This window comes from Ailuropoda melanoleuca, chromosome X (assembly GCF_002007445.2).
Source record: "Ailuropoda melanoleuca isolate Jingjing chromosome X, ASM200744v2, whole genome shotgun sequence".
Classification (NCBI taxonomy): Eukaryota; Metazoa; Chordata; class Mammalia; order Carnivora; family Ursidae; genus Ailuropoda; species Ailuropoda melanoleuca.
In genome coordinates, this window is record NC_048238.1 from 95,901,927 (window position 1) to 95,925,919 (window position 23,993).

The 23,993-nt window shown below is 44.3% G+C and overlaps 1 protein-coding gene across 1 annotated transcript in view; it reads right to left on the reverse strand.

The window, feature by feature from the left end:
- GPC3 (glypican 3) overlaps positions 1-23,993 on the reverse strand; it is a 404,167-nt gene that overhangs the window by 85,341 nt on the left and 294,833 nt on the right. The window contains exon 6 of the mRNA XM_002918749.4: positions 14,964-15,084. Coding sequence (XP_002918795.1) covers positions 14,964-15,084 — 121 coding nt within the window. The remainder of the gene's footprint in view (positions 1-14,963; positions 15,085-23,993) is intronic.

Here is a 23,993-nt window from a genome sequence, read left to right on the forward strand (position 1 = left end):
AAAATTTCCCTCCACCCGCGTACCTACGAAACCAGGAAACGAGTTATCTGCTTCCCAAATGCAATGGCGGCCCAGGCAAAGCATCACGGTTAGAGGGAGACTGTCTCCCTAAACGGGAGGAAAACAGCCAAGTCACAAATTGGAACAGAAGCCTTCCCAGATTCATGCAAGAGTTACTGGTCGCCTGCTATGTGCCAGGCACCGTTCTATTCGAAGAGGAGACGGTGATGAGTGGGGCAGACAAGACGCTCCCCTTGGTTCAAGTGCTCTAAACAAGCTTCTGCACGGAACAAGCCACCTGATCTGCCTTCTTAGCATCTGCTCTGAGCAGCGAGGGCGCAGGACGGGTGCGGGGGGAGAAGCAGCAGCGCGGGGTGCCAGCCCGCCGGCCCTGGTGAAAGGTCAGGTCAGCTCACTGTCAGCATGTGCTTGGGTAAAATTCACAGGCGGGGTCCTATATGGAAAGTATATAAAGCTCTTGGAGACCGTTCTAGGGAAACAGCACCAACTACGAGCAGCTGCCATAATTAGAAAAACACAGGAGTTGATAACAAATGGGAAAATGTGTTTTAAGAAGGTTGGAGAAGGCGAACAGTCACTGCTTCCCTCGGGTTCCCCCACTCCTCTTTGTGAGGCTGTCACGAAACACAGTCGTCTCTCCAGCACATCTAAGCACCCACAGTGGCAGCTGAAGAAACACACTATAATCTCTCTCAATCTTTCTCACAGTTTTGGTAATTTTTGAGCCTTCAGTGAACGGATGGATGGCACTCAACATTCAACAGCCAAGGAGCCACTTTTAATTGGAATCCTGGCTAAAAAAAAGTGTGTAACAAATTGATTAAAAAGTAATAGTTAACACATTCATCGGGGAATCTAAATACTTCATTGTGAGAACTTCTACTTAGGGTTCAGTGAGGAACAGCTCTCTGGAGGTACTAGAATTTTCTTTTCATTTTCTACTGTGGGACCCAGATGCGGTACTGGTCTGCTTTGAGAAGGTCATGCCATGCTACCTTCTCGTCGGAGACCCAAACCACTGCAAGTTACCGCCCTTCCTATGTCCCCGTTAATGACCAAATGAGGCTTGGCCTGACTTCTGGGATAGAGCAGTTCTCATCCCCTAACCTGCTCCACCAGGCATTGGAAAGGAAGGTTAATGAATTTTAGTAACAAGCCTTACTTCTCTGCTCTGCAGACCCTACAAGCTTAAATGGACTCCTTGCCTCCCATTTCTCATCTCCAAACCTCCCTCCACGTTCCCGGCAGAGTTAACATCCTAAGTCTAACCATGCCACTCTCTTCCTCCAATCCCTTCACTGGCTCTCCACCGCTAACAGAGTAAAGTTCAGACTCTTCAAGACTAAGGCTACTTAGTGATACACTTTCATGCCTTTGTGCTACTGCTCACTCCACATTCCTCTGCCAGGAAGAGTCTTTCTTCCCACCGCTATCTGTCAAAATTCTCCTTGCCTTTCAAAGCCTGGCTTAAAGGCTACCTATTTTTGAAGTCTTGTCTAATTCCCTTGGTAGGAATTAATCCTTCCCTTCTCGGGGCTAGCATAGTCCTTGGTTTCTATTTCTCTTATGACACTTACGCTAGGCCTTGGATTATAGTTATGTAGGTATGTTTTCATCCTCCTCCTTGAAAGCAGGGTTGGATTTAAGTTGTCTGGATCGTTGTCTATAGCCATAGCCCCTACCCCTAGTGCTTGGCACACAGAGCTGCTCGAAATTGAACAAACGAATGCAAATGGTAATGATATATGTATATGTGACGATAACTGTGTCTATATCTTTATCAACAGAGCCCACTAAAGTCGGGACTATATGCAACATGGACATCCAATGACTAACTGCTAAATAAATGGTGAAGAGATTTTATACATATGATATATAAGTTATATATCGTGTGTGTGTGTGTGTGTGTGTATAATATTTTACTTTGCTTCTTGCCCAATGAGTATCAGTTTGAAAGGAATCATAGAAATAGTCATGGTTTGGGATGCCTGTCTGGCTCAGTCGGTGGAGCGTGCGACTCTTGATCTCGGGGTCGTGAGTTTGAGCCCCACACTGGTGTAGAGATGACTTAAATAAATAAAACTTTAATGAAAGGAAGTAGTAGTCATGATGTAAGTGAGTTCCAGGAACAACAGACAAGAACAAAAGCCATTCAACCAAGTAGAAGCTCAGAGCTGAGCTCCCTCTCAGCATCTTACAACAAAACCGGTAGCTTTAAGCATAATTTGTACCATGGGTTATCAGATTGTATTTATTGATCAACCAATTTGCTACATAATAGCTCAAAGGAATGGCATGCCCTGAAAAAGAAACCAGCAATATGGAAATTGCTCCCCACAGGGATACTTGTATCCTCTCCTTGGGTCTGGCAAACGAGAGGCTACGGGCCCTGCCGGGTCCCGATCTGGAGATCCTTCACACGGCCTTCAAGAATCCATACGCAGCTATAATGAACTGCCTCTAGCTTGGCTTCATCTTTTGTATTAGCTCATTAATGAGTCTGGATTCCTTCCCCATTTTCCATGGCATCCCAGGCAGGGACAAAGGCTCAGGCAGCAGGGGGCAGCTTTCCTTTTGCCCAGACAACAAGTGGTTGCTGGTCCCAGCCTGTGGTTAACAAATTCCAAAGGTCTTTGATGGTAGAGCCCATGGACTGGGTCTTGTCTGCCTCAGGCTCTGCGACGCAAAATAGAGCTTTGGGAAGTGGGGCCTAGGCAGTGTTCCTGGCATCTGTGACATCGCCCCAACAGCTGAGAGGGATGGTGTCTCAAGAAAGCTCAGTAGTCCCAAGCCCCGTGAATTCTTTCTGCTCTGTCGGCATGTGAAATACACACACGCACTCACGAACATGTTATATGCCGCTCAGAATCATTCTAAATACCTCCTGGGAGACATCTGCCAATAAGGATATCATGTCAGCCGGGTTTTAAATATAGGAACCTCTCACCATCTTCAACCAGAGAGCAAAATGCAAAAGGAATGCAGATTAACTTGTCCTGACTTTATAGCTCTGAAGTATCTTCACTTGATACCCCCCTTCCATGAAAGGTCCTGGTGGGGCTGAAGATAAAATGGGACTTCTGGATCATGTGGTAAGATCTCGAAGGGCAGACTGCCTATTTATAGATCCTCCACTTTAGGGCAGAGTTCAAACTTGGGAAAATCTGAAGACCTTGATTTAAACACACACTTCTTCATATATATATATACATATATATATATACACATATATATACATATATATAAATTTTTAAAAATTTATCATCTTCATTTTCCATTCAGTTACTTTGAGCCAAACTAAACTTTAAATAGTTCAAAAATCTGTCGAAGGTTGGCTAGATATATTTTTCCAAGAATCTTTAGGATTTAGATTATTATATTTAGAATTTTAAATCATTTAAGTAACAATCTAAACCAGAAAAGTTGTAGTCTCTCCATTCCCAAAACTGATAAACTGAGGCACAGAGAATCAAGCCACTCAAAAGGTCACTCCCTTTATGGATTTTCCTTTATGCTAACTCTTTGTACCATCATAGTACGAAGAAAAAGAGTAGCTACCACGTATTGAGTGTTACTATCTCTAACACTTGTACTAACCCTTCAAGATAGATCACAGTATGCCCATTTCACAGATTAGGAAAGTTGAGTACCAGGAAGTTAAACAATTTGGCCTAAATCTAGGCAACTACAAAGTGACATACCTGTGATTTGAACAGAGATCTATCTTTGGTTCTAAGATCTTTGTACTTTCCCCAGACTAGATTACACAGTGCTGTGGCTCCCAGATTTTTCACCCAGACCCTAAATCACACACCAGTAAGATTTAACAAGTAAAGCAGGTAGTACTGGTTTAACCAACACTCAGGTGGAGCAGTGAACATTATAATCCTAAAACAGTCTTTTTGAACCTTTAAACAGAATAGAGAATATTTTCCCAGCCACTCACTTCCATGCCCCTCCCTGCCCCACCCCAACATACACGTACATGTATGTCTCCCTTCACCATGCCAATAATGGCCACAACATCCAAAGAGCTGCTAAGAGATCACTCTATTTGAGAGATATATTCTTGTGGGTCAGTGAAGGTTTCATTGTTCCTTACTGCTGTTTCCATCATAATTAAAAACAGAGATGTCTACTAAGCTGGGTTTCCCCCGTTGTGCTTATGTAGTCAAGTTTGTGAATCTACATATAACACTTTGTTTGCATTTATCCTTGTGTAACATTTCACTTTGCTAGTTTCCTGTGCCATTCCAGCCCACTGAGATATTTTTGGATCCTGATTGTGTTATCTATGTATTAGCTAACCCCACGTAGCTTCATGCCATCACTAGATATTAAAATTATGCCTTCTCTGTCTTCAGTTAAGTCACTGGTAAAAACTTTAGGCAATAAGGGTCAAGTACAAAGCAAACAACTAAAATACTCTCTCCAGGCTGACACTGATATGTTAAGAAAATATTCTTCAGATATGATGGTTAATTAGCTATACATTTATCAAACTATATGATTACTTAGCCAACATTACTTGTCACCTGTTTAAAAAGGATCATAGGAATCTCTGTCAAACACCTTGCTGAGATGTGGGTATGTCGTGTCTGTGCCATTCCCCTGATCTAGCAAAATCAGACACACGTACACACACAAAAAAGGAAATGGCTTGATTTGTTTTGAGCGAGCCCACAGTGGCTCCTAGGAATCGTCACAGTGGCTTCTAAAAGCTCACGCTCTCCAAGAATCTAGTCTAGAATTTTACTAAGATGTGATAACTGTCTCCCTGATTTGTGGTTTCCACAATTCAATATCTACCCCTTATGTTTTTTTTTAGAAAAAGAGAGAAAGAGCAAGCAAGTGCAGAGGAGGGGCCGAGGGAAAGGGAGACAGAGAAAATCTTAAGCAGCCTCCACGCTCAGCAGTGTGGAGCCCGACACTGGGCTCGATCTCATGACCCTAGAACACGACCTGAGCTGAAATCCAGAGTCAGATGCTTAACAGACTGAGCCACCCAGATGCCCCTCTACCCCTTATTAAAGGTAAGGTTAAAAAATCGGGTCTCTCTCCAGTCTTTTGTGAACTTGGCCCTCATTATTTATGACAGACCACAATAGTAATTCTCTTAGCTTTTTTTGGTCTTGTCAACTGCTCGCCCATAATACAGAATAGATTTTACTCTGAAAACTGATATCCTAGCAGAATATGGACTATGAAGAAAATAATATCCAGATCAACTAATTAAGCAAAGACAGTCATACTTTAACCCATTAGGAAACTATCTGATATATTCCAGTGTGTATTAATAATGAGATCAATTTCACTTTGACATTTATTAGAAATCTGCTGGAAATACTCCATTTAACAGTTGCTATGCAAAAATCACTACAGCTGCCATCTAAGACAAGCATATAGTTAGGGATACAGACTTGACTCCATTATTATTATTTTACACTTTACTAAGTCCTGACACAGAGCCCACACAGAGCATGGAAACATCCCTGGTCACGTGTCAAATAAGTTTCCAGCACAGGGTTAGGTCTCAAATAACCCCAGGCATGCACAAGACGAGGCCAAACACTTGGTTGAGCCAACGAACAAAGGACTGCCACCCCGGAGGCAAAAGTGTCTGCTCTGTGTAGACAAGCTAGTTTCATTCGCATTGGATTTTGTCAGAATCCTAACGGCATGGGCAAGGAAAACGGAGATGTGTTGCTCTTTAGCTTCAAAGGAGATACTTTTAAAGGGCTCACTAGTACAAGAACATGGGCCTTCCAACAGGAACATCACCTCCAGTAGGAATAATATCTCCACCGAGCCATTCGCACTCTCCCATTTGGTCCCCCTTTCAACCAACAGTTCGTTTTAGGAGGTGGCTAACGGGGACTGGAAGGCACTCTGTGACCGGCCTTGCGTGTCGTAGGTACTTGGGAGATCCGCTGCATGAATGCTCGAATGAAAAAATGGCTCATCTGGGCTTAAACCTTTAACGTCAGCTTCAAGGGCACCCTGAAATTTTTGTTGTGTTAGCAGTCGGAACCCTCTGTGTAAGGGAAATCTCACTCAGAAGACGGATATGTAAAGCAGATTTTAAAACTGTAGCGGCTCCGGTTAAAATAGGAATGGGGGACTCAGAACAACCCCCACAGCACATCTCCCACATCTCTACTCCCTCTGGAACACAATCTGAATACAGGGCCTGAACCGAGCTAACTGGCACAGAAGCCCACTGACTAATAGGATGCTAATTTTGCCATTCTGGAAGGAGGGAGGAGGCACTAAGAGAAACTAGTACAGGGGGGCCCAGGAAGGTGGAGGAGCTGAGATCCAGAGCACGAGAGTGAAAGGATGACTGGCTCCTGAACGTGGATGTGGATGGGAGGGAGCCCGAGGCAGACCCTGGGCGGGGAGTAGGAGGGGGAGAAGGGGTGTAGAAGGCCGTGAGCAATAGGTCCTGCTGGACTCTGCCTGCTCTGGGCTCAGTGATCCCAGCAGAGGAGCCCATCCCCCACCATGCCACCCACGGGCCACTGCTCCATGGGATCAGGGAGGCAATGGCCCCAAGGTGTACTTGTTGTGACCAAACACTGGTTAATATCCATAATAAGAGATAAATAATTAGCAAGCGCCTGCCTCATGCTGTGCGGCTTTTGGTTCCAAAGATAAACTGCTGAAGTATGGGCTTCTGCCATGAGCAGGAGCACGGTAGAGGAAAATGTGCCTGCGTGTTTGTAAGCACGTCTTGCCTGACATGGGAGCCTTCGGAACCGCAGCGATGGCACTGCAAGCTACAAATGTGCTCATTTCCTAGGCTCGGCATCGCCGTTCTCTGGCAGTATGACTCTGGACACGTCATTTCCCTCTCTTGCCTTTAATTTTTTCATCTGTAAAACCAGAGGGTTGAACCCTATGACCTAAAGGCCCCTGTTAACTATAACCCTGCACTTATGTAACCCTGCCCTTTAGCACAAAAACTGATTTAACATCGAATGTGAGTAGTGCCTTAAATTGAATCTAAATTCAGAAAGAAATTGAGCAGCCAAGGTTGAATCCTTTGAATAAATTGATCACCAAAATGTTGTCTATATTCAGTGCCTACTCTAGACATGATAGTATGTTAGGTGCTATAGGAAACAGAGAATTATATGCATGATCTGACCCGAAAGAGCTGACGGTCCAGAGGCAAGATACATATTCATAAATATAGCTGGGTAAAAAGTTACCTCTGAATTTCTCTTATAGTATTTGAATGTACATTTACTGAAACACTGCTTATAGTAAAGGTTTATGGGGGTAGAGAGCAACCATTTGTAACTATTTATTTTTTAAAAATGTGTTGCAGGGGCCCCTGGGTAGCTCAGTCAGTTAGGTTAAGTGTCTATCTTTGGCTCAGGTCATGATCTCAGGGTCCTGGGATCAAGCCCCACATTGGCCTCCCTGCTCAGTGGGGTGTCTGCTTCTCCCTCTCCCTCTGCCCCTCGCCCCCACTCGTGTGTGCACAAATGCACTCTCTATCTCTCAAATAAGTAAATAAAATCTTTTTAAAAATGTGCTGCGCTTGGCCAGGAGATAAATGTGAATAGAATATGAGACCTTACGGATTTCATAGATATTTTGGAAATATATCTCTAACTTCGTAAATTTGGTCACCTTTATAGTTTGATTTGAGTTCTCCTGTCATATGTAGAGCTTGTCTTTCTATAGCTGACATATCCAATCCTTCTTTTTTAAAAGATTTTATGTATATATTTGAGAGAGAGAGAGAGAGCATGAGTGGGGGGAGGCACAGAGGGACAAGCATACTCCCTGCTGAACAGGGAACCCACCACAGGGCTTGATCCCAGGACCCTGAGATCATGACCTGAGCCAAAGTCAGACACTTAACCAACTGAGCCACCTGGGTGTACCTCCCCTCTTTTAAAAGATTTTATTTATTTATTTGACAGAGAGAGACACAGCGAGAGAGGGAACACAAGCAGGGGGAACAGGAGAGGGAGAAGCAGGCTCCCACTGAGCAGGGAGCCCGATGCAGAACTGGATCGCAGGACCCTGGGATCATGACCTGAGTGGAAGGCAGACACTTAACGACTGAGCTACCCAGGCCCTCCCCCTTTAAAAATTTTATTTGTTTATTTATTTGAGAGAGAGAGAGTGAGAGTGGGGGGAGAGAGAGGGACAAGCTGACTCTGCAATGAGCACAGAGCCCAACATGGGGCTCAATCCCAGGACCCTGAAATCATGACCTGAGCTGAAATCAAGAGACAGACACTCATCCAACCAAGCTACCCAGGCGCCCCTGGCAGGTCCAATACTTCTAACTAAAACTAAACACTCAAGAGAGTACAATACTGCAGTGAAAAAAGATACCGTATTTCCCTTCATTGCTAAGTCAAGATTACCCCAACACTGCTACCAATAACATTTTGGCCCACCACTCCTGACTCATCTTCCATTTTTGAGTAATTTCATTTCATATGCAAGGACTAAAATACATGACCCAATTTAAGTACCTTTCATCCTGTATTTTCTAAATATAGCAAATGGTTCATTTTCAATAAATTTAATATGAAATACTTGGGAATTCTTCTTGGTGCAGTGTTATTAAACTCTACATAGTAATTAAGATATTAAAAACACATGCTCCCCAAAGCCACCAGACATTGTAATTATTTTTCAGGCTATTAAGCAAAATGACAGAAGATTTTTTAATGATAAATGTGTTTTGGAATGCATCGGCTAATTCCCTTTTACTTCATGAAATAATGTTTAGCTCCACAGAGTCTAGGTCTGGTATTTAAAGACCAGCTCACATTGTCCTTTTGTAACTCAGAAGTCATTCATTGGCTCTTGTTAACATGCCATTGTAGATACTCGGGCTTTCACACACACACATTCCAGCTCCATATGGAAATGGCCATTCCTAAAGTTCTGCCACGCTATTTGTATGTGAAGAAGTGTGACAGACACTGGGACATAATTCCATTTGGAAAGGCCTTTTATTTAAATTTGCCTCTCAAAAGCTCTCCCCTTTTATTTCGAAATTTTAGATCAATGTTGGCGTTTCTAGCAACCATTGGACTAGGCCAGTGTTTTACGACTCTCACTGTTTTTATTGTGGGAAGACTCTGAGAAAACTTCCTCAGAGTGTTTTCTATCATGCCTGAGATTCATTTCCAGATTTTGTTTTTAAATCACATGCTAAGGAATGTCCTGGGAACGTCTCTGACACTTAACAACTTTACTAATTAACTTATTAAAAATTTTAACTTTCTATTTCAAAAGCCAGCATCTTTTTCATGATACCGGAGTCATCTGTCAGGCATCTTAAAAATACTTTTCAGGTGTTTATGGAGGAGGGTGGAAATGGAGTTATCCCACTGTCTGTTTTACATGTTAAATTTTTCTTTGACCATCTGCCATCATTTTATAAATTTGAAATAGCTAACAGAAAGTTTGTGTGCTGTGCCTGACTCAAAGCCATGTCACCAAGTGTCTCAGTTTCCACACCAGATAGCATGGTGGTTGGTTTTCTAAGAATCTTCTAACTGAGGTTTGGTAGATGACATGCCTATTCTTTCTTTGCTGATGACGTCAGAGCTTCAACCATAGAAATGACTGTATCAGGGACCTGGAGGTTGTTAGACAAATTAAGGAGTTTCTGCTACATCTGCACATCCTTTATGTCTAGATCTTGCTAACCATCACAAGGTCGGCCGTGGCTTCAAAGAAGCAGAAGGCAAGAGCGCACAGACAGAAATCAGTGGCCCTGGATCCTAGGTCTAGACCTCCAACTTACTATCTGGTAAGTGGAGGTAATGATGCCTGCTTCGCAGAGCCATTGTGAAAATCAGTTCATCTAATGTACACGAAAGAGCTTTACAAACTGAACCGTACTGTGCCATTATATGGCGGAATTATCATCATTCCTATGGAGTCACGTGGCTAACCTGATCCGAAGACCAGTCACCTATCTGGCCCGGGAGGAGGGAAACTTTAGGGGTGATAAATGCAAAAGTGGTCTTCTAGTTTAATGTTTTCATAGCCTAATGAGAACAAGGCAGTAGGACAGAAGAATTGGGGTGGGGGGGGGGAAGGGCAAGTTGAAGTTCCATCTGCCCAGGCTGGAAGACTGGTGGGAAGAGAACAATCTCTGAAAAGATGAGAGGTTACAAAGTAGAAAGGGGTGACCTGGGAACAGGGTATTTTAAAAAGAGTGGCAGAGCAGAGAATAAAGTCACAAGACTTGTTCACAAGAGGGTGCTGGGTTAAAGGCTGACCTTGAGCCACAAATCACAGAATCACACGGCTGGAAGGAATCTAAAGAGGCCATCTCGTCCACTCCCCCACCATTCAGCAGGACATTTCAACCATCCCAAACAGATGAGACTTTATCCAACTTTGAATGAAAAGCTCTGACACCAAATGGGCAGGTATTGACCGCTCTGGCTGCAACTGTTTACAACAGGCAGGGAAACAATTTCGGGAATTTCATTTGAACCGGAACTGAAACTGGGGAAAAACAACAAACAGCAAGATTTTCCTTGCGAAGAATAACGAACGGCAGTTCAGGGACCGCTAAATTCACATAACTACACGGCTGCTCTTAAGGAGAGAGAAAATGTCACCAACAGAGCTCGGTTAGAGGGCAAATGGCCCACAGTATCATCTGGGTGAGAATGTAGTGTGATCATTCTTGGTATTTGGGGGGTCTTCTCTCCATGTAGGAGCCTCGGAGCAGAACACTAACAAAAACAAAACGTACGTACGTGTGTGTGTGTGTGTGTGTGTGTGTTTTAAAAGCAATATGGCCTAGCAAATTTCAGAACTGACACTGAGGGCTTAAAGGAGTTCAATCGCTCTGCTAACACAAGACAATAAATCCTCACACAAATTAGAAACTGAAAAGGAAATAAAAAGGTCCTCATTTCCAATCGTGGGAATGTTACACATGAACTCTGGCTTGGAAGGAGGAGGGGAGGCCATTCCACACCTGCAGGCCTTCCCAGGAAAGGGGCCCCGGGCCTGACCCTGAACCCATTCCCTCAAGGTTACACCATGGGACCGTCAATATGGAAATAATGTTACTTTATCCCCTTAGTGAGTATGTTATTTCCAGTTACTTAAAGGAGGCAGCTGAGAATTTCCACAGAAGAAAGTGAAGAGTTATTTTGGGACATGCTCATAAATGGCCCCGCTACGGTCCATCTGGATGGACACACGTGGGCATCCACGCATAGGTAGAGAGAAGGAGGTGGCTCTGCATTTAGGGTCGTTTACTAGATGCAGCCCCCAGCAAGGGGCCTAGGAACATAGCATTACACTCACTTACACGTGAACTTGGGCAAGTGAACTTGATCCTCTCCGCCTCCCTCCTTCCAATCACTAAAACTTCAGGTCAATTTAGTCAGGCATTCAGTGAATCCAGATGTTTGGCAGTGTATAGGAAACAACATCTGGATGATTGATCGAATTTTCAACAGAACTCCCTGGATGTTTTGGCAGCATGCCCACTCAGCCTTCGATGGCTCTCTGCCTCAGTTTCCCGAGCTATAAAAAGGGGACAACGATTATATATCACTTGCCCTGCAGGGGTCAGGAAGGACTAAATAATGTTCAAAGGTAACAATGATTTCTTGAAATGATTCTGTGACAGGACTATATCTCATACCTTTCCAGGTTGACTATTTTTCCCACTACAAGCAGTTAGACTTTTAGAACATGAAATCGCTTTGAAGTGTGATTAAGTGCTCTACAAACAGGGCTCGTCATCATCTTCTTCTCTGCCGTCATTATCATCATCGTAACGTTCTTCTTTGACTTTCTTAAAATGTCTCACTTTCAGATTGAATCACAGCCCACATAGGAATTTTGTTGAAGGTCTGAAAACAAATGTGTTTGGGCCGTGTAAAGCAAGACAGATGAGAAAAAGAAGTCACTGTGGGTGTTTGGGGCCCAAGCAATTTTCACAGCTCTACTTAAACAGGTAAAACTGGTCTATCAATGAGAATTAATTGGTTGCTCAATGGTATTTGTAAGGGAACCAAAAATGTTCACGCACACATTCATGGCAGAGGTGGGAGAAAGAAATTGTAATGGTGCCTTTTCAATTCTCATAATATACACCTCCCTACCCATGATGTGGTTTCCCCTTTTGTGGCTGGAAGTGAGAGGAGGGGGACGGAAGGAAACAATATGGGAGAGCAAAGAGGAGACACATCAAAGGGATGCACAGCCACACAAAATTGGGGGACAGATTAGATAGCCTGGCAGAAAGTACTGGAATAATGCTCCCTTCCAAACTCAAGTCCTGCCTACACAGGAAATCCTGAATTATAATCGTCTTAACTGCCATTTATTGTCTGTCGGGCATATGCAATTATATATATTTGTGTATCTATGTAAAAATATATAATACATAAAATACATTATATCTGTGATTATATTTAAGCTTTCTATAATGGGGGTATAGATAAATTTCTAATCCTCACAAGAACCTTGTAAGAGGGGTGTTGGTATCGCTCTGTACTAGAGATGAGAAAACTAAAGCTCAGGTCCAATGACTTGCCCCAAGTTGTATACCTGATAAGAGACACAGCCAAATTCAGTTCCAGATGGATCCAACAGCCCACGTTCCTCCCACTAGCCCACATCGTCTCCCATTGTATGATATCAAGCACTCAATGTCTTCGCTACAAGGCTGTATTTTTAGTGACCACTGGATCCCATAGAAGCCCACATCAGATATGGTACGGCATTCCCTTCTTCCACCGTGGGGGTCCACCCTCAGGCCCCTGATCTTTCTTATGCCTGCCACTCCCTGGCTTTGTCTTTACCTGCTCATTGGACATGGCAGCCCTCGGCACGCTTGCCCCCTCTGCGGTGCTTCTTGTCCTGTCCCGGCGCACCTCGGGCCTTTCTCTGCTTGTGCTTCCCCTCCAAGGAAGCTATGAATACAGAGGCTTCAACTTCTTGTGGATCCCAAAGGCCCCGGCACCTGGCCGAGCACATAGTAGGTGTTCCTTCAGGTCCATTGACCAAAGAGATCTGTTGACACTATTCTTCTTGTAGGATTAGGGGCACAGTGATGGAGCCTGAGAGTTCGGCCTCACCCGTGTGCGTGTGCGTGTGTATGTGTGTGTGTTGGAGGGGGCATCTAACCAGTTGAGTGGAGCCACCCAGACAGAGCTGGCTAGAGATAATTTGGAAATTACTCGGAGGACAGTGACCACTGGTGTCCCAGCCTTACACATCCCTGTGCTCCAAACCTTCAGAGACGCACGCTGGGGAAATCGCACTACGTCTAGCTTTGTAGAACATCGTGAGGTTGTCAAGTCACAGAAAGAAGGACCTTTTCGGCAACGCCTGCCATGATCCTGTGCTCAACAGCACTAACGACTGTTCATTAAGGGCTCACTGAGCGCAGCGCACTTTACCAGGCACTGGAGGAGTCACTCCCAAGTGTGCTGTAAATACTTTCGCAAAGCCATTTGCAGTGAAATAGACCACCATTAGAAAGCCCTTCCAAACATTTTCTAAGAACCACAAAAATGTCACTGCTAACTTTCATATTAAAAAATAAAACCATGCCAGTGTCTTCATACACAAACCTCTGTCCTTGCATAAGGATTTTAGTTGCATTAAGTTCTTTCTAAGCTACAAATAGAAGTCACTGGTGCCAGGTCCCTCCCACCCATGGATCACAGAGCAGGAACACTGTCACTCTGGTATACGGTGGCACTTTTGGTGGCATTTTTTTTTTAATTGTGGCCGCAAAGCAATCAGAAGCAGATGGTACAACTAACTTCTATTTGTGTCCTAGTTACTAAACTCCTCATGAGAGGAAAAACTCTGTGTACAGGTCAAGGGAATCTGTGGGTGTCTCTGTGCATGGCAGTGAGTCAGAAGTTGGCAAGGGTGCCATGAAGCTGGTCTTCTAGTATCTTCCTAGTGGGAGTGAAAGCTGATACACGGCCCCGTTGGAAAGCAATTTGGAAACACGCATTGAAATGCTCATATCCTTTAACCTGATAACATCGACATTTTAAGAAAATGATCTAAGATCGGGAGAAGGCACCATGCATGAAGAGGTAGCTTTATTTATGATGGTAAAAAATTTGAAGCAATCTCAATGTCCAGCAAAAGCAAGCCGATTAATTATGATGAATACTTAAAGAAATCTTAGGCAGCCACAAAAAATGATTAATATGAAGACTGGAGGCAACATGAAAAAGTGTTTCCAATATAGTGTTAATTTTAAGAACTATAAATCACTTGTGTAGTTCCAATTATGTAACAAGTCTGTGTGAGTGTGGTTTTCTGAACAAATATTAGAAAAGAAGAGCTAAAGATGAAAACAGGTAGAGTACTGGGATTGTGAGAAATATTTTTTCCTCTATTTTCCAAGCTTTCTCTAATATTACAATATTATCTTTATAATTTAAAAGTGGGGTGAAGGAGTGCCTGGCTGGCTCAGTTGGAAGAGTGAGTGACTCTTGATCTCAGGGTCATAGGTTCAAGCCCCACGTTGGGTGTAGCGATTACTAAAAAAATAAATAAATAAACTTAAAATAAAAATGGAGTGGAAAAACAAGGGTCAGAAGTCCTTTTTAACAGAAAGAATCTTTTTTTAAGTTTATTTATTTGAGAGAGGGAGGTGTGTGCATGAGTTGGGGGAAGGGCAGAGGGAGAGAGAGAATCTCCAGCAGACTCCCGCTGAGCACGGAGCCCGACCCACGGCTCGGTCTCACGACCTTGAGATCATGACCTGAGCTGAAATCACAAGTCGGACACTTAACCAACTGATCCACCCACACACCCCAACAGTAAGAATCTTTGAAGAAAATGGAGAACGGCTGCCTCTCCAAAAGCCCAAGAACACAGCAGGAACAGCGGACACTGTCCATCCCTTATTTTTTTTCCCCATTTCCATTTTTGTTTGGTAGACCACTTACCTGGTTAATGTGCTTCAGTTTGTCAATAATTTGACTGACCACTGGCTCAGGGCCCTTCATTTTCAGCTCATGGAGGTTGAACTGATTTTTCATGCCATTCCTTGCTGCCTTCTGGCTGTATCTGGAAAGGGGAAGGTAAAGAAAAGGTTGATCACAGGAGGGTCCCAAGCATAAGAAAAGCTGACTATACTTGACAACGGTGTTCAAACTGACCGCAAGCTCTCTTTAGCCTTTTAAACCACGGGATGACCTATGGTGCAAAAGTAAAACCACTCCACATAGAGTCTATTTGCAATGGAGAACATTCAACACTCAACAAACATTGATTCAGCATCCTTTTTCCCCCCAGGAGTTGGGGATACAACAATGAACAAGACAGACAAAGTCTCCCCTCTTATTGTGTTCTGGATCCAGTGTGGCATCCAGAAGAGTAAGGGCCAATGGCAACTCACAGTGATTGAGAGCTGTGTTAAGGAGGTCCTGGGTCTTAGGGGAGCACACAGCAGGGACCTTAACTCCAAGTGTGCTTTCTACTCACTGGAAAAAGAAAGACCCTTGTATGGTCTTTACCTCTTCCTTCTCCTCCACTTCCTCGTCCCACCATTTCCTGTAGGCCTTGGAGTTGGGTTTCTTTTCAGAAGGCATTCCCAAGCCATGTGCAGTATAAATCTGCCTTTGTCTTACACCCTTCCCCCCTCCCCCATTAGAATAGGATAGTTTGGTTGAGGGCAAAGTCTTGCTTCTTTTATTTGTATTTTTAATTACAAAAATAATAATGTTCATTGTAAACAACTTAAACAGCACAGAAATAAAGAAAGCATAAAGTAAAAGTTACCCCATCACCCTATCCTTCCAAGAGAGAAGCATGACTAACGGTTTGATATGTATTCTTCTAGGGGTTTCCACACACTTTCACTAATACATATATTCTAACTCGAATTGGGAGCATACTAGTCATGCTGATTTGCAACTTTTTAATCATTTAATACATATCTTGGACATATTTCCATGTCAGAACATAAATAACTATCTTGTCCTTATTCTATATCATAATTTATTTATCCAATCCCTGATGAACAATGGAGTTATTTCTAAAAATTTGCTACTGTAAACAAAGCTGCAAAGAATATCCTTGCATACCAATCTTCGCACGTTTGCATAAATGCCTATAAAGGATAATTTCCTAGAATTTTGTCACTTCGTATTTCTTTTAAGATTTTATTTATTTATTTATTTGAGAAAGAGAGAGAGAGAGCACGCAAGAGAGAGCACGAGTGGGGGTGGGGAGGGGCGGAGGGAGAAGCAGACTCCCTGCTGTGCAGCTCCATCCGGGGACCCTGAGATCATGACCTGAGCCCAAGGGTGATGCTTAACTGACTGAGCCATGCAGGCGCGCCTCACTTCGTAATCCCAAATTATGACATGCAATAAATAATTAATAGTACTGTATTTTTGCATAGCACAGTACAAGGCAGTTTCTTATCATTCAGCTTACTTGAGCTTCTCAACCACACTGTGACAAGCGTAGGGTAGACGTCTCTATTATTTATTACCAAAAATTCCACAACTTCAGAAGATATTGATGTGGTTTTGTTAGGTGTTCCCTTCCATGATAGAATGTGTCGGCCAATATTCAGGGCATGCTTTGGAAAAGACGTGTGGTAGCATAGGAGGTCAGGAAATCTAGTTCTGACTCGCATAATGAAAAGTTATCCTATGAAAAGGGATATATTTTTTAAAATAATCCCTACACCCAACATGGGGCTCGAACTCACGACCCTGAGATCAAGAGTCGCAGGCTCCTCCGACTGAGCCAGCCAGGCGCCCCATGAAAAGGAAAATATTTTGTAGTAAAGTTGACGAGAATATTTGATTGCATTTCTTCTGAAATGATAGCCTAACATATTCCGCTTATTTAACTTTGAAGATTAGAGAATACACAGATTGCGAACCATCAAACGCCAATTGCCTTTGGGGCTGTATTCAAGAAACGCAAAGCCGCATTCTTTATTGATATATCTTGTGGCAATCAGCTTACTAGCCTCCTCTTTTATGTTCATATAGTGCTGTTTAAATACCATCTCCCTCCTGATGATACCAGCAACCTCATCATGTCTTTCTTTGTGCCTACTGATGCCTGAAGCAGAGACCCTATTCAGATAAAGAAGTAAGGCTTATTCTAAGTCTTCTGAAATGAACTTCAGGAATGTGTCCCCAGAGACGTTTCCGTGGGCTTATTCATATCGAAGCTTGCCGGCCACTTTTATGTCTGTTCCTACAAAACAAACGTCTTCCTGAAGATTATGATCCTCATTGGAATAGTGTCAAGACATCTGCCAACTAGCGATTTTACCCTATAGTCCCTCTTCCAAATCACCTATAAATATTAAATCAAATTAGTCCCCCAGCTGATCCCTTGCGGCCCTACTGTATTCTTTCCCGCCATCCGGAAAAGTGTCCCTTTTGCTCTCTTTTTTTTGTTTCTTATCTCCGAGCTAAGGATCAGGAGCCAGGACAAAACACTGCTCTCCACTCCCATGGTGACTCAATTTTTTAAAAACAGCTTTGGGTTGAAAAGCTTGCCAAACTTTTTGAAAGTTGAAATAGCATCCACTGTTCCGCTCTATCCCTGTGCTATTTAAATCCTCAAAGGACTTGAGCAAATTAAGCATGGTTTCTGGTTACAGAAGTGTTAGGAAGAGCTGGCCTGTGGCTTCGACCTAAAACTTGCCTTTATTTTCTGTATTCCGCAAAGAAGGGACCCAAAGTACTGAGCCAACTGATTCCCATAGCTGCTAAATTTTCATGGCACTGTTTTAAAATTTGGCATTCTCTTTAGATGTCTCAATACCTCCCCCACACCCTGATCAGTTCTGTTTCCCACCTCTCTACCCTGACAAAATACAGAATGGAATCTTAAAAGCCATGAATGCTAAATGGAATATTATGCAGACGTGAAAAGGATGAAGTTGATCTCCATGTGTTGACACAGGGCCAAATCCACGATACACTGTTGCAGATACGAGCAGTGGTCAAGACTGTACGGTGAGATTCCATTTGGGGTAAAAACAGGTCTGCAGATGCATGACTCTCCCGTACTTTATATGTGTCCAGATAGACACAGAACATTTTTAAGAAATGGAAATAGCAGTTATATCTGGTGAGCAAGGGGAGATGTTAGGGAACTCTTAATTTGATTTTATGTTCTTCCATATCTTGTACATTTTTACATCTTTATAATAATTTAAAGTTTAATGAGTGAAGTTTTATATAGTAGTTAATTTTCTTAAAGGCAAAAGAGAAAACAAAAGGAAGAGAAAGGTAAATTAAAAGCAGGGCCTGTGGGAAATCCTTCTTCTTGGTAAGAGTTATGGTGGCCATTACTATCAGCACAGCTCAAAGGTGACTTCTTAGGACAGAATGCGTATTGACAGAACGCAATATATATGATGTCACCCCAGACCGCCTTCAAACCTCAGATGCTTATCGTCAGGTCACCAACTCTGCTTCGTTAGGTGAAACCCAGCCTATATGTTTTATACTCTTCAGTGAGGTAACGCCAACCCACCTATCTCAAAAGGACGGTAGATCAGCAAGGCTGTGAATGTGAATGCACATTATTACGAGCACCTTCTCTCACAAGGAGGCAAATAAGTCATTCAAAGGCTCTCTTGCTTTCCCTGTGGGTGCCTAAAGCCCCTTCCTGAAAGCGCTGAGGGCATCCCTGAGCCACTCTGACGTATCCTGACCTGTTGGCCTTGCCTGTAACTGTATTGTGGGGAGCGTCCTGAGTTGTTCGTGTTCCTCTTACGTGCATTCCGTTCACCAGCCCATAAAATCTGGGAGGTCTTTGAAGGCAGAGGCTTGGTTAGTTCTCGTTTGTACGACCCAGAGCACCTTATGGCACTTACAGTAACAAGAGCTGTCAGTATCGAGTGCTTTCTTGGTGCCAGATACTGTTTGAAGCTCTAAGAAGAAAAACCATGCAGCATCTCACAGACTTCTCCAAACAACCCAATGAGATAGACACTATTATTATCATCACCCCTTTTCACAGATGAGGAAATAGAGGCACAGAGAGGTGAAGTCACTTGCCCAAAGTCACACAGTGAGTCGACAGCAAAGCTGGAGTTTGAAACCTTGTGAGTCTATCTCTAGCTGCTTGTGTTCTTTTCTTTTAAGGTTTCCTTTTTCAAGGCATCTCTACACCCTATGTGGGGCTCGAACTCACAACCCCAAGATCAGGAGTTGCATGGTCCACCCACGGAGCCGGCCAGGCGCCCCTACCTGCCTCTGTTCTTAACCGCTATGCTGCTATTGCTTCCTTAGAAATCGTCTAGACCGACTAGGTATTTGCCATTTCCTCACCTCACTGCTCCCCATAGGAGACAATTCACAAGCTCCCTGTAACGGTCCCCAAGGCTCAGCACAGGGCACGCAACAGCGGTTCTCCTCACCTACTCAGCAAATTCCTGGGCTTGCCCTCTAAAACCCTCGGGGAGAGCCCCGTGTATGGAGTTTCTTCTCCCAAACACAGATCCAACAGTATTGCTATTCAGGGAAATATTTGCGTTCTTGGGAGATACGGTATTGAGGTCAGAGAAATAAATAATCCACCACGACCACCACCGTCACCGCCACCACGCCACTAGACAAGCACCAAAGGTGATCTGAAAATTTCTAAGGACAATAGGAAAAGGAATGCAGGAGAATGTTGTGTTTAATGTGTCTCTGCCTTCGTCCCCTTGGCTATCGCAATGTGGCAGATGTGACAGATGTGACGTGCCCCCTCGGGGAATTTTATGGAACATGCACGCTCCGCTTCAAGCCCCGGGGGGACTCTGTTAGGGGTGTCTCCATAGTTTTTGCATTAATTAAGTCAGCATTTCATTTCCACTGGCTCCCTGTGTTCCACGGGCGTGTAGAGTTCATGAGAGGCTCTGAACGAGGACAAGCCATCACAGCACGACCCTCGTCCACAGACTGCCCAGAGCGCCAGGAACGGGGACACTGTCGGCCACGGAGGATCGTGATGATGAGTTATCTACTTAGTGACACTCATCTCTAATTAGATTAATTGTCCTCTCTCAGGAATTCTGCTTCTTTCCTAAAGCTTTGACATGGTTCTGGCAATGAATACCAGGCAGCGGAGGAAGAAAAATGAATAGAGAGAAGTTCCCATCTCCAGAATCTCAAGTTTTCTTAACTGGACATGTTACATGTGATCTAAGAAGTGTCACCTTTAAAGTATTACATGCGGTGTCTTCGCCTTTTTCCATCCACTCTGGGATCTGCTTAGCCCAAAAATGACTGCATAATGCCAAGAAATGCCTACTTGTGAAGTGAAAAGGGGGACATGCTTCTGTTCAGGCAGATTGGTCAAGGCTGGGGGAGGAGGGGGGTATCAGTGCAAAAGCCATAAAGAGAAAAGGAACCTAATTAGAACAGGACATCTGGGCATGCTTGTCTTGGGACAGTCGAAGCAAAGAGAGCACTTGTAGAAGAGGAATAGAGTCAAACAAGCGTAAAATGGGCGATCTTTTCTTCCCATTTCTGTGCTGGCTGAGGCAGCAAGGGTGTAGTGGAAAGAAATCAATGAACTCAAATGTAGAAATCACTAGAAACGGAGACACCCTTAAGAGATCATCTCGCCCCATGCACTCCTTGCTAGGTGAAGAAACTGAGACCCAGAGAGGGGCTTTTCTACCAGCACAAGTTGTTAGTATCACAACCGCCCCTTTAGAAGAAAGTCTGTTCTTTAAAAGGTCCCTTAAATGCACGCTGCTGATTTCAAACATTGCTAGCCCGGATATAAGGCAGGGAGACTGCTAGAAAATTCACTTTCCTTCTTCCCCTAGGCATTAGAATGGTGGCAAGTGTTTGAAAACAAGTCTTAGAAGGACTAACTTCCCCCCCAACCCCCAAATATGTGATTTTACAAAAGTTTAATTTGCTGCCAGGTTAGACGGAAACGTAAGTTACAGAGCTCACATTCTCAGAGCGCCATCTTATGGAAAGACTGTAGTATTGCATGCAGCCCCTGATTTATCAGCTCGTTTCTTTGGAAAGTGCTCCAGCCACAATAATCACTGTGGAAAAATGGGATAATTGAAAGAGTATAAATAGCTTTAAAAACAAACCAGAACACAGGGTAGAAAAACCATCTTGTTAAGAGGCCTAAAAAATGTTCTTTCTATCCAAGATGCAGTCTTAATTTCCATAAATGAACAGAAAAATAAAGCAAAGGTGAAAATAGCTGAGTTCGTAAATGCATTTAATAAAGATAGCAACAATTTGCTTCTTATTTATTTATGCACATATTTAAAGGAAAATGTTTTCCATATTTGTCAGCACAGCAGTACCACTTGAGAGCAAATTTCAACCAGGAGAGTGCCAGAAACATATATCCACCATACTCCAAGAAGCCCCTCTGTTCTCAAACAACAGCCTTTCAGAAATTAATTATGAATACATTTCTTTCAACAGCCAGGAAGTAAAAGCTAGAGAAGAAACCGGAGAGATGTAGATCCATTTTTATCTCATTTAGTGGGCTTTAGCTATATAAGGGAATATTTGTATTAGAATCTGTTTTTCACCTAGTTTCAAAGCTCCCCGTGAGGGGGGGGGACTGAAAGATTGGTCTTGGAATATACTCAAGAAGTCATTTAAACCTAGAGAAGCAAAGAATATTTTCCAGATGGTGAGGAAAGCGTGAGAAGTTGAAAATCACCCGCCATGGGGAGGAGAGTCTGGTTGTGGGGAGCAGCCCCCCACCGAGAAGGAAACGCAGAGAGAAAAGGCTGATGATGAGGGGATCACCCGAACATTGGTGCAAGGAAGAAACTCTGCAGAGGAACCTCGAGGTAGGGAGAGAGGAAAGTAAACAAGGAAACCGAAGTGAGACTGTGGGCTAGGCAGAGCCCGGGGTGTGGGAAGGCCGGTGAGGACTGCCTTCTGGGCTTGGAGCCCGACCACCAGCAGCCCAGATGCCAGGCCAGGGCGGGCGGCCCTGGCACAGGGTTCTCTGGGTGGGGGGGTGTCCTTGAGGGAGGACATATCAAGGAGGAGAGGACTTTGACCCAGTTTCACTCTTACAAAACCAGAAAGAACTATGTAATTCAGAAGCTCGGGAACCGGGGGTGGGGCTGTCACAGGACAGCGTGTGCGGTGGGGATTTATTATTCAATCACCCCGAACTCATTTATCAAGTCCTTCTAGACCAGAGAACTAGCCCAGAAAACCAGATGTTTTCTCGTCCCACTGGAGTTGAGCCAAAAGGAAATGATCTTTACCTGTTTTTAAGTTGGGTTTTTTTTTTCCAGTTAGATTTTAACTCATGGGAATGAATATCGGGGTTGGAAAGAACCCTCGAAATCATTTAGTCCAATGCCCTCCGCTTACAGATGGCAGACTGGGGCCCAGAGAGGCCAAGTGTCCCTGCGGCTGTGACTTGCACAGGGCTGTATTGCTCCCCAACAGAAGAGCCGAGAAAGGAGTCAGAGAACGGGTCACCGACCTCCACAGCCCATGACGGCATTGTGGCAAAGCAATGGATGGTCAAAATGGTGATCAGGAATTAGTTTGTGAAATTCTGTTTAGTAGACGAAGTTTACCAAGACCACGAGTACATCCCACAGTTTAGAAAGGCCGCGTCACGTGGCTGAAGGAGCACCAGCCTTGTCATCAAGACGGAGGTTCCCAAGCTAGTTTCCACCACTCCCTGTGTGCCTTTTGACAAATAATGAAACCCCGCTGGGCTGGAGTTTCCTCATCTGTAAAATGGGGATGATGCCACCTGCCTGGTTTGGAGGACGAATCAATAGCCTGAAAGCTAGTAAACTGGGACAACATAGGCAATGTGCTGAGAACAGTGCCCAGCACACCCAGATGAGGGCCGCTCTTACTATGCGAACGCGCTGAACACGGTGCCGACATTCAGTCAGTGTACAATAAACATTATTCGAAAAGGATTTCCGGAGGGAGGATGAAGAAAGTCAGGGGAAGCTTCAGATCTGCTCATCCCCGCGCTGAAGACACCCGAAGAAATGGAAGCGTCTAGGTTGTAAGGACACCCCAGCTAAGGTCCAAGTCCAAGCAGGGCCACCGACGGTGTAGGATTAGGGAGGAGCGAGCAAGGCCAAAAGCAGCCAAAGCTTTCTTTCTGATTGTGATTGAGCAGTGACGTGTGCATGGCTAGCTTCCAGGGGACAGGGCCTCTGGGGTTAGGGGGGGAGGGGGACTCAACCAGATAGGACTTCAAATTGTTCAAACTTAATTGTCATCTGCTGAAGAACAAATCATTTCCTGAGGCCCAGGGCAGTGACCAACTTGGGGTGTCAGAAGCCCAACCCACTCACTTGTCCCCCCGCATTTCACATTGCTCCTCTCTGTGACCCAAAACTGTCCACTCCCACTTTGCAGGGGTGTCACAAGTCATGCACTCAGTGGCTCCTGAAAACACCCACACGCTTTTTCAAATCACTCTCCTGAGGACACCGCTGTGTCCGTCTCTGGTCCCCGCAGGGTCCGCAACAAACAGCCATTCTTCAATGCAGTGATCTGCAAAATGAAGGCTGGGACCCTCAAAGTCGACCTACAGTCACACTTCGCTGACCAGTTTGAGAGGCAAGCACGTCTGGGTTAGGGGAAAGGGGGGCTTCTTTTCTTCCCTCGTGTCGTGTTTCAAGCATATGCAGTAACAAAGGAAAGCCTCCTCGGTGTTGCTTCGGGTGTCCCACTGAACCTTATTAATGACCCCCCAAAGATCACGAGGGGAGGACACACTGCATTCCCGTGAATAGGAACCGCCGACATACTTGAAAGGAAAGCTCACTATTCCTGTCACTGTTTGCCTGTCAGTTCCTCTTGTCTTGGCCACACTCATGTGCAGGCCTCAAAGCCTTCAACGGACCGGATTAGGCCTACCCAGATCCTGAGCCAGCGGTGACAAAGGCAGGAAGGTGATCACTTCGCTGACTGGCCGGTCAGGCCCCAGGCTATGGAATTAGTCTTGCACCTCAATGCCGGTCT